This window comes from Schistocerca nitens, chromosome 5, assembly GCF_023898315.1.
Source record: "Schistocerca nitens isolate TAMUIC-IGC-003100 chromosome 5, iqSchNite1.1, whole genome shotgun sequence".
Lineage (NCBI taxonomy): Eukaryota > Metazoa > Arthropoda > Insecta > Orthoptera > Acrididae > Schistocerca > Schistocerca nitens.
The window spans coordinates 425,101,597-425,113,839 of record NC_064618.1 but is presented as its reverse complement, the minus strand read 5'-3'; the positions used below and the strand labels follow the sequence as shown (position 1 = coordinate 425,113,839).

Below are 12,243 nucleotides of genomic sequence, written 5' to 3'. Positions count from 1 at the left end.
AGGTGGCGTTACCAATAAAAAAACCTAAACAGCCTACTTACACTATCAAGAAATTCAGACACAAACATGATTGCCGTCTTAGTGAACTGCTGAGAGTCTTCTTTTTCATGAGTCTTATGGCTGATTTAATGCCACCCGATATCAGAATAGTAGGGGGGACTGTTGTACCTTGGAACACTGTTCAGACGTTCGCATCCATCCAAACCTGTAATATAAATTAGTAAGTATACTTGCTCCATTTTTAAACAGTAACATTTACGTTACATATGCTGCATTTTTTTCTAAATTTAGAAACATTTCTCTGGTAAATGAAAACATGTTCCCAGGTACAACATGGTCGTCGTGGTACGCAGGAACAAATATTCTGTATAAAACATTGTCAGACTTCTTGCCACGTCAGTTCAGTGTAAAACCTCGAGCTTTCGATGGTTATCTCCGTCGTCTTCGTCAGGAGCAACCCATTCAGTTGCTCCTGACGAAGAGGACGAAGTTATCATCGAAAGCTCGAGTGAGTTGCTCTCGATGAGACGATGGAGGTAATCGCCGCAAGCTCGAGGTTTTACCCTGAACTGACCAGGCAAGAGAGCCGAGAAAGATTCATACAACAGTGCCGTCGCGAAGATTTCGTACCCATATAAAAATATACTACTTAAATTTAAAAGCGTTGCAGTCGAAAAAATCTTTTGAAATATTATTTACTGATCGGTCTGTCACACTGTTACTCTACTACACACCAATGATCAGCACGTGAAATCAAATCAAGTACAACTAAACACATCAAAAAAAGTTTTGCATCATCTCGGTTCCGAGAGTTACGGAACCTGTACAGAAAACTGGAATGGAGATCAACATAAACATCATTTCCGCCCCTTTTATTGCTCATGAAAACCACACATTGCATGGCGTACTACCACACAGCGAGACCTTCAGAGGTGGTGGTCCAGATTGCTGTACACACCGGTACCTCTTACACCCAGTAAGGAGCACGTCCTCTTGAATTGATGCATGCCTGTCTTCGTCATGGCTTACTATCCGCAAGTTCATCAAGCTGCTGTTGGTCCAGGTTGTCACACTCCTCAACATCGATTTGTCGTAGATCCCTCAGAGTGGTTGGTGGGGCACGTCGTCCATTAAAAACCCTTTTCAATCTATCCCAGGCATTGATATGGTTCGTTTCTGGACAACATGCTGGCCACTCTAGTCTAGCAATATCGCTATCGTGAAGGAAGTTATTCACAAGATGTGCAGGATGGGGGCGTGAATTGTTGTCCATGAAGACGAATGCCTCGTCAATATGCTGCCCATATGGTTGCACTATCGGTCGGAGGATGACATTCACGTATCGTACAGCCGTTAGGGCGCCTTCCATGACCACCAGCGGCGTAAGTCGGCCCCACATCATGCCACCCCAAAACAGGAGGGAACCTCCACCTTCCTGCACTCGCTGGACAGTGTGTTCAAGGCGACCGGGTTGCCTCCAAACACTTCTCCGATAATTGTCTAGTTGAAGACATGTGCGACACTCACTCGGCATGTTGTTGGGCACATCTGTACCGCGCTGCATGGTGTCGTAGTTGAAAAGATGGACCTCGCCATGGACGTCGAGAATGAAGTTGCACAGCATGCAGCCTATTGCGCACAGTTTGATGATGATGATGATGATGATGATGATGTTTGGTTTGTGGGGCGCTCAGCTGCGCGGTCATCAGCACCGCTACAAATTTCCGACCTTTGCTCAGCCCAATCTCGCCACTTTCATGAATGATGATGAAATGATGAGGACAACACAAACACCCAGTCATCTTGAGGCAGATGAAAATCCCTGACCCCGCCGGGAATCACACAGTTTGAGTAGTAACACGACGTCCTGTGGCTGCACGAAAAGCATTATTGAACATGGTGGCGTTGCTGTCAGGGTTCCTCCGACCCATAATCCGTAAGTAGCGGTCATCCATTGCAGTAGTAACCCTGGGCGGTCTGAGAGAGGCATGTTATCGACAGTTCCTGTTTCTCTTTATCTCCTCCGTGACCGAACAACAATGCTTTGGTTCTCTCCGAGACGCCAGGACACTTCCCTTGTTGAGAGCCCTTCCTGGCACAAAGTAACAATGCGGACGCGATCGAGCCGCGGTTTTGACCGTATAGGCACAGTTGACCTACAGTCAACACGAGACGTGCACCTGCTTCCTGGTGGATTGACTGGTACTGATCGGCTCTCGGACACCTCCGTCTAATAGGCGCAGCTCATGCATGGTTATTTACATCTTTGAGCGGGTTTGGTGACATCTCTGAACAGTCAAAGGGACTGTGTCTGTGATACAATATCCAACGTCTATATTCAGGAGTTCTGGGAACCGGGGTGATGCAAAACTTTTTTTGATGTATGTATTATTAAAAGCGAGTTACAATATATTTTGAAACTGAAGCTACTGGAAACTAACATAAATTTCCATTTCCATATCGGGTGAAATTGTTAAGACATTGACGAAAGTCAGTTAATTTGCAAGTAACACAAGTATCATCGTAACATATCGTCTTCCGACATATCGTCTTCCGTTTCAAGGCACAAAGCGGTGGACTTCTTATGAAGTATGCCTTAATCACCCACACATTTACTTGCCGTAAAATTTTGTGTCTGCAGAATTGACAATATATTTCAAATAGTTGTAATGTGTTGTACAGCGGTTAAGTATGCAGCACCCGAAATATTTACAAGTGCTTCAGAAAATACAACCTTATATCTAGTAACAATAAAAACAGTAGAAAACTGAGGAAACTGCTTCTGGCGGTCTCTAGTGCGTAGTCATTCATTTGATTCGAAAATAAGTCGCTGGAATGAAATACCAACTGTTAAAATCGTGTGTTCCTATGTTCACTATCCTCTACGTACAACACTCTCGTCTACTTACACCGAACGCTATAGGTTATTTGTTGGACGTATTTCAGTCTTTGTCTAGCTCAAGAGTTTGAGTTTTACAGCTACCTTTAACGGAAATGGGCGTACGGCATGGTGGGCCCGGAGTCCCCCATTCGGGGAAGTTCGGCCGCCGAGTGCAAGTACTTATTGCATTCGATGCCACATTGGGCGACTTGCGCGTAGGAGATGGAGATGAAATGATGAGGACAACACAACAACCAGTCCCTGAGCAGAGAAAAGCTCCTGCCCCAGCCGGGAATCGAACCCGGGCCCCTTGGCGTGACATTCCTCCGCTCTAAACACTCAGGTAATGGGGGCGTACATAGCTACCTCTGATCCTATGACAGACAATCCTTGATATCTTAACACGTATCCTCTCATATTTTACTTCAATGGAGTTAATATTTTTCTGACCAGTTGTCCGGAGAACTACCTCACATTTCACCATATCAGTCCACTTACTTTTCGGTGTCATACTGTAACATATGTTGAACGCTTTCATACTATTCTTTTTCCGGTTTTCCCGAAGTCCATTATTCACTTCAACAGGCTACAATACGGTTCTCCAAACGCACATTCTCAGAAATTTCTACCTCAAATTAAGGACTAAGTTGGATACTAATAGTTCTAATTGCTGTGCCAGTCTGCTTCAAATGTCCTCATGGGTTCATCACGCGTGATTTTGCCTCCAAATCAGCAAAATTCCTTCAATTTTTCCACTACCTTGTCTCCTATATTGATATTAATCTTATCACTAATATAATTTCTGGTACCTATCAATACTATCGTCTTATTTCGGTTCATTCTCTGTCTATATTCTATGCTCTTTAGCTTGCTGATTCCATAATTCTTCCGCACTTCCACTGAGGATAGCAGTGTTGTCCGGGGAATCTTATCACTGACATTCTTCCACTTTCTGTTCTAATTTCTTACCTTCAGATTTTATTCTTGTTATTATTCCCTCCATAAACAGGTTAAACGATAGGAGAACAAGAGTGATTCCCTGCCTTTCGCCCTTTTTAAGCACTTCATCCTGAGAGATCGAGCAGCGGTTGGCACACTGTACTCGTGTACGAGAGGGCGATGGTTCAAATCTCCATCCAGCCTCCCAGATTTCTGTTTTCCGCGATTTCCCTAAATAACTCCAGGCAAAGGCCAAGATGTTTCGTACGAAAGAGCACTGTCGATTTCCTCTCCCGTCCTTGAAACAATCCAAGCTTGTGCTAGTTTTCTAATGACCTCGATGTCAAGAGGTCATTCAACCCTAATCTTTCTTTCTTCCTTCCTTAGTTCCTTCCTCCCTTCCTTTCTTCCTCCCGTCCTTTCTTCCTCCCTTTCTTCCTCCCTTCCTTCTTTCCTAACATACTGTGAATTTACAAACAGGAAAAGATGTGCTGTATGTTTGTTGTCTATTGCACATCCTATTCTTGCTCTATCTATGATTGTCTATTTGGTTTTCAGAAGTCTGTGCCTGTCTTTAGGATATCATATTGTTAAATGCTATAAGTCGAACGCTGCTCTCCGTTTACTGATAAATTTTAACAGAAAGGAAATAAAGTGGTAGTTTCACGGTGTGAATTCGGAAAAAGGAAGAAAATTGTTCAGATAGCATCTTAAAAGATTTGTTTGTAAGAATGTTGAACGAAAACATATAGCTCTGTTCTTATTCTGAGCGGCAGTGAGGAAACGCTGAATCAGATGGATAAAGAGACTGTGACAGGAAGTCGAAAACAAATTCTCTTGCAGTATAATTCAAGGTAAAAGATATGCAACATGTGCTAAAAAAGAAGGAAGAAGATATGAAGAGGAGTGAAACAGTATTTCTCTTGTAGCATTCCAGGACGTTCTCTTAGGAAGAACAAGTAGAATGCATCAGATAAGATGATGAAAAATGTAAACAGGCCCAGAAAGTTGTAAGAAAGTTCTCACATACTGCAGAATATACTGCTCACTTCTGCAAAGTAAAATCAGATGGAAGCTCGGATTAAACTAGAACAATACTAGAGACTTAAATCTCTGCATTTTCAGTACTAAAAGCCTCTGGATAGCTTAAGCTAGAAAAGTCCTGGTGATATAAATCTCTGTATTTTCAATACTAAAATCCTCTAGATAACTTAAATATTAAATGAAGTAATACGAATCTGTGGCTTAAAAAAGGTAGAATTAGAGAAGAGTTACAATCTGATGAGTTCCTGCGGGAGATCAGGCCTTGAAGGAGTTAAACTACTAAAAATGCTAATGGAAGCTACTCCATTTGGTTGAAATCGGTTCTGTGGAGTACATTCTGAGGCGACAGACTATCAGTGTTAACTATTTTGGCGAAGAATGAATGTATCGCGAAACACAGTGTAGGTCTCCAGGAGTACTAGATATCTACAACAAATGGTACGACTACACGCCAAAGCGGCAATGAACGCCGAAAGTTAACACACATTTCTACAATCAGCAAATATTTACCACCCGAACGAAAGCAGCTGTCATGTCCGAAATTTTTGTGCATCAGGTGGATAAAAGTTCGTGCATGTTAATCGATGTCTCAGTCCCGCAAGATTGAACGTGAATAACAAGGCGACTGAGCATCTATAATAAGGTATCTTCTCAAGTTGCTGCTATATAGAAAGCTTAGCTTCCACATGATCAGGGAGAGCATTAGCTAACGTTCTCTCGAAGATTCAGCCGATAGCGAAACCTCAACTTTGCTTTAAAGTATTTCCTTTGCTTATCAAGTGTTTGTAGGCTATGTTTAGCTATAATAGTTCGTCCAGTCCAACGATTTCCGCCTGCCTAAGTTTCCCGTATTTCAAAAGATTCTTCTTTAGAGTGCTAATCGTTTTCTTCTACCGGTTCAGTGATGTGTTGGCTCACTGCGACTACTTGGCTCACTACTTCGCTCTGGAGGGGTACCAATTTTGCAAATACGGTTAATCAATTTAGTTGAATAAATTTCCTTTACTTCACGTCTATGGTCACAAATATTTTATGTCATCACACGACCGGTTTAGGTCTATAACGACCATCTTCAGATCGGTTTTATAAAAACATGTCCTAATATACTGGAGCCATAGTGGCACCGTCATATGCTAAACACAAAGTCAGCGCCAGCATCGTCAAACACATACCAATAATAGTATACATAGAGTCATCTCGTCAGTAGCACTACTCAATTCAGTTGAGTTTCTGTTAGTACCTGTTTTTCTTATACACGAAAGATATGCATATCATCTAGTTTCTAAGTTAGTTAACAGGACTGACATGAAACTGTCGCTAAATGCATCTACTCCTCGATGGTAGAAATCGTATGCCGTAGATATCTTTAGCTGCCTTTGAGCTTTGGCTTTAGTATTCCGTGCAAATATGACAGTCTACGCGAAGTGTCACATTACATCTGCTTACGGCTCGACCCTGTATGGTATGATGTGTGTAGCGCCAGTCTATAAAGTGTTTCAAACTTCGTACGGTGTTCGATTACTGATATGCTACGCCAGCTTGGCGACAGCACTGCAAGCTGTTGGGTGGGAGGATGAGGCCGCACAAAGTTGAAGGAAGTAATTTTTCAATCATCATTCACACTTAAAAATGAAACTTGGAAAAAAAATTGTTGTAAAATGACATTCTACAGATTGTGGTCCAATTCTTTTCATCCTAATTGTGAAGGAATACAGTATCCAATTCAGAACAAGAACTTTCAAATAGGCGGCGTCACAGACGGTCACAACATGGAGGACCCAACTGCCATAAAAGGATCATGCAACAGGACTCACACGCACAAGTAGAAGGCAGTTACAATCAAATCGCTACAACAGACGAAAAACTAAAATTAAAGTTCAAATAAAAACAAACCAAACATAATCCCCACCCCAAAAAAACTTGGGGGGGGGGTTGCCTGAAAACTGAAACACATTAAAGTCTTAAACTTTGGTACAGTAGAAAAGTCACGTAAACAGTAAAATATTTGAAATTACTGAGATAGTCTGACATAAAAGGAGATAAATAAGGTTATTCTTGGATTTTTTTAAATTAATCTCTTTAGGAAAATTCCGTTGCAGTTCAAATAAAAATGTTCAAATGTGTGTGAAATCTTATGGGACTTAACTGCTAAGGTCATCAGTCCCTAGGCTTACACACTACTTAACCTAAATTATCCTAAGGACAAACACACACACCCATGCCCGAGGAGCGGCGTTGTAGTTCCAGGAGCACTCTAGTTTCACTGGTACTGGTAACAGTGAATACATTTCAAATAATTAATAATGAGCTAACTTAAGAATAAATACCATCGTGAGGTTTAGTAAGTAAAAGGAACTCCGAACGGCAACGGCCATTTGTACAGTAACATTTATACGGAATTGGTTAACCACAATAGAATGACAAATGCCGTATAACAATCCTGCCGTTTGTGGGTTAAACTATCTAATGATATACGTTTTAAACTGCCAGTACAAAATACCTTAATGACTCAAATTCTGAATCAGACTAAACAGCACATACGTCTTAAGAAGCATATAACGTTATCTAGGCTGAAAAGGCTTTCTAATCAATTTCCCCAGTATAGTGAACCTACATAATTCTTAAAATTGACCATAACCAAAGGTGAAAACAGCTTTACTTTCCTAAATGCCCCAATATATTTATGAACAGCAGCTTGGCCTCTGTTCATATTCAAGCTTTGGCTACGAGATACAAAAACACGTGAAGGCTACCATGCATATGCTTCTTTCTGCATTTACCCAAACCAACAACTTCCACCAAGAGCATAAATACGACAGTAATCAATTAACATTTAAATTTATAGTACTTCCTGTAGTACAGCTGACGGTATTTCTGCAGAATTTAAACTCAATCTAAAAACTGAGTTCCACGCCGGCACACCATCTAACTACACAGGCAACAGAAATTTTCACCAAAATAGTGTAGTTTTGACAAATCGACGAGGTGGATTAGTACGTGGGTATTCGCAGTGCAGGCAACTGACACCGAAGTGGATGAAGATTAGGGCAAAACATTGCACCAGTGAGAGGCGCATAACCCATTCCAGTAACCACACAGATGGCTGGGAATACAGTCCACGGTGGCCATCCGCCCAAAATCCACTCACAGAGCCACTCGTCAACAAGGGTCTTGGTTCGCCACACTTGCACCCGGTATGACGGCTAATAAAATCCACTCGTAGAGCCACTCATCAACAAGGGTCCTAGCTCGCCACACTTGCACCCAGTATAATGGCTAAAAAAAATCCACTCGCAGAGCCACTCGTCAACACTGGTCCTGGCTCGCCACACTTGCACCCCGTATGTCTGCTAACTTCCCGGTACCTAGCAGAGCCGTCACTCCACAACTATCCTGCTGGCCGATCCGACACTATCTGAGCCCCCCCCCCCCCCTCCCTCCCGACACACACACACACACACAGTTTCCTCGGATGCTCCATAGCAACACAGGCACGGCACTCAGTCAGACTGCTGTCGACAAAACAATTCGATAGAAGCCTGCAAGTCTCAATTATGTCATCATTTACTTATTCTATGCCATATAACGATGATTAATCCCTATACAAGAAATTTAAACCATTTCGTTGTAGTACATCTTATATTCACATATTGTGGCTGAAAATTCCCGTTTCTTCGTCTACTTTGCACTCAGTATTTTGGCATTCCGTTGACTTTTTAATCTCAACTTGTGCGAATGTAGCTCTTGCTTTTAAGCCAAACTATATGTACTACAATTTTGAACCATAATTTTTTCACCTACGTTTTCCGTATTCGTGGTGTCGGCATCACGGCCGTTGAAAAGAACTAGTCAATTATTGAACAATATTTTCAACAGAGTGTATGACCGAATGCTGTCGTCTTGTAAAGTACTTGAAACCCAACTTACGGTGTTATGGTTTCTAAACTTTATCAAAGCTATGCAGCACGACGAAGAAAAGATTTTTAGTCTCTGGCGGATGTTTGAGTGTTCCTCTTCCGTTCACTATCTTTCAGAGCTTGTTTTTAAGTAATTTGCGGCTTTAAGTTTGCTGACAAACTCAATTCAGTTGCTGGCATTGTTCCCATTTTGCTCGTTATTTTAATTGCGAAAGCGTTAGTCAGTGCAGGACCTGATGAAATGTGAAGCCATCAGGTTGTCCTACCAGTGATTGGTGAGTGGTGCGTATCCTCATACTGCTTGTGATTTGCACGATATCACCTATCGGAACACTTGAAACGCTTTGCAGTATAAGCCGATTCTAAACGACGAGTACCTGTTTACTGATCTCTGGCCTCCTCTTCCCACGTTACAGACCCGCCAGCTGTCTCGGTGAGGCTGGATTCCGACACGGGGCAGACGATTTTCAAAGAAGGGGACAACGTGAGGCTGACGTGCGAGGTGAACTCAAACCCGCAGCCGGACACCGTCAGCTGGTTCCACGAGGTAAGTTGCAGCAAGAGCCAAATACGTTCTAGTTGTGCTCTGACGAACGAGTGTGCGATAGATACAATAGCGGACGTAGTTCCTGAAAATGCCTGTTTTCTTCGAAAGTTAACATCTGAGAATTTTGTGCTATTGGATTAACAGAAACTATATTTATACTATCGTTCCTTATCAGACCTAGCTGTGTATCCGCGAGTGCAATACCACGTCTTGTTATAATTGCGAACGTAGATTACGTTGATTTCGGTGATCGGCTATCAGAGAAAACGGAGCCACTAATGCCTCTTCCTTCACGCATTATTGCAACTTGTGATTACTGCGTACTTACGTAATGATCTGGAACTAGGGTATTGTGTGTATTGAGTATTTAAACCGGGGACCTTGAAACGACGGAGAGGCTGAAACGTCCCCTTATAAAAATTATGAATGACTGTGCTGTTAAACCTCTTACGTTATTTGACTTTCAAACAACTGAGCAAAACTGAACGTACTCAGACATTTCTCTCTTTACTTATTCTGATCATCACTAAACTGACACACAATATTTTTAGAGCAACGCAATCTGACTTTCAATAATCCATACAAAAGAATGGCCCTGACTAACAATAACCTATACCTTTCATGAATCACTTACCTCACAAAAATCTTCGTTACTCGAATTACTGCAGTACAGCGAGCGCCAATACCGCCAGATAAATATTCCAACAATGCCAACCAGCCACAGACTGCACACAGCACAGTCAGTGATTTTCATACAGAGCGCTACGTGGCGTTACCAACATAAAAACCTAAACAGCCTACTTTCAAGACTTCGTCCCGCCGTAGCCCTCAGTGGTTCACAACCCCATAACAGGACACAGCAATTCACCCACACTACCACACCGCACCGCACCCAGCAATATCGCCTACATAGTGTAACTGAGGCGGAATAAAGGGAACCAGCCTGCAGTTGCCGAGCCAGATGGTAAACCACCTTAAAAACCATCTACTGGATGGCTGGTACACCGGACCTCGACACTAATCCGCCTCGAAGATTCGTGCCGGAGACGGGCACGCCTTCCCGCTCGAGAAGCAGCGCGTTAGATCGCGCGGCTCGACAGGCGGGCTGGAACTTGGGTGCTTGCGATCTATAAAGGGAAAACTGTCTTACGGGAGCAGAGGTAAAGTATTCAGTAGGAAATAAGTGATAAATATGTTTGCTACACTAAACCTAGCAGAATAGAGCGATCGACCAAGCATGCTATTTACAAATGTGTATAAAATGCTAATCACATCTCCTATGAGAATGAGTAACTGTAATCAGCCAAGGCATGGACGGGAGACTTCTAGATTACTACATTAAGCTATTCAACTTAATGTAGTTATGTCATTAAGGACAGCCGTCCACCAAATAAACATATCAGTACGAAGTGATTCCAACACGATAATACGACTTAAATTGCTGTGGTCAAAGAGAAGCAATTGTCACCTCTTTCTAGTGGTCATCTCTGAATGTATCGAGTGTCCATGGTTGATAGGCACCGTTGTGGTCATCGATAATGTTGATGTGTTCAGATCGAGCATACACGAGGAAGTATTAGGTCATTCTGAAGCAAAATGCCGTATTTCATAGTTGTGGTAAAAAAATAAATGTCGTGTGACGAGGGCCTCCCGTCTGGTAGACCGTTCGCCTGGTGCAAGTCTTTCGATTTGACGCCACTTCGGCGACTTGCGTGTCGATGGGGATGAAATGATGATGATTAGGACAACTCAACACCCAGTCCCTGAGCGGAGAAAATCTCCGACCCAGCCGGGTATCGAATCCGGGCCCTTAGGATTGACAGTCTGTCGCGCTGACCACTCAGCTACCGGTGGCGGACATAGTTGTGGTAATGTGCCTTGTCTGCTACGAAAATACAGTAATGCTGTAGGTATCAGAATGGTGTAGTTTTTCGGACCATTTAATGTAATTCATTCTAGGAGTATAAAGTGGTATCCCAATTTAGACAACGCTTTGCATATAAAAGTACCATTAACATTGGAATACATCTCTCATATAATACCAGAATTTTTTTCAGTTACTTAGCCTTCGTGGCCTGAATATCAAGAAAATGATGCACTCAATTGCGCTGTAAAATTTTTACACCTTTTTTAATGCGATCAAATAATATTAACTGAAATTTGGTTGGTCTTTCTGCTGTTGGTTAACGTATAGAGAGCATGAACACCGAGGAAACAAAGCGTTAAATTTTGATGTTTTTCGTCAGTATTTAATCTGTATTTGGGCTACCAATAAGAATTGGATTCTTAAGCTTCGACCAATGCCTAAACTTTGTTTAGCTAACAGTTGTGCCTTGATTTTATGTTAGTACACGCGTAGTAAGAAAATTTTTTTAATCAATTTATCACTAAATGAATGACTGAATGTGGTCATGAAGCTTTTTATTTTGAGTATTACAGATGTAGTTTGGACATAACAAAAGGATTTCATCATCAGATACAACCTAATCTCAAGTGATTTTTCATTATGTTTTGGTATTGTGCATTGAATAGTTCCACGTTTTATACATTCCTCATTTACATGTACGATGCAATAAAACAATAACAATACATGGTGTATTTATTACAAATAACATAATGCAATCAATATGACTTCTGTCTTACATATAAGATATGTAAGTGATTTTTTTTTATTAATTGACGATAATACTTTCGTTTAATTTAATCTCGCCGTGACCCCAGACGTTTCCCAAGTATTCGGTATCCCCTTGTGATTTTTGAACAGTTTACTCGCTGTTACTAGCAGAAATTCATTACAGGAATGAATTATGGATTTCCAGTATGCTCTGTTAGTTGCACGACAGCCACTTGCGTAAACATGATGTAGAAACAGTCACAGACTTAAGATTCGCTTCTTATTTAATTGACGACCATTT

The 12,243-nt window shown here is 41.8% G+C and overlaps 1 protein-coding gene across 1 annotated transcript in view; it reads left to right on the top strand.

Annotated features, from left to right (window-relative positions):
* The window catches only part of LOC126260504 (hemicentin-1-like), a 1,544,736-nt gene that overhangs the window by 1,127,273 nt on the left and 405,220 nt on the right, over window positions 1-12,243 (top strand). The window contains exon 8 of the mRNA XM_049957834.1: window positions 9,198-9,328. Coding sequence (XP_049813791.1) covers window positions 9,198-9,328 — 131 coding nt within the window. The remainder of the gene's footprint in view (window positions 1-9,197; window positions 9,329-12,243) is intronic.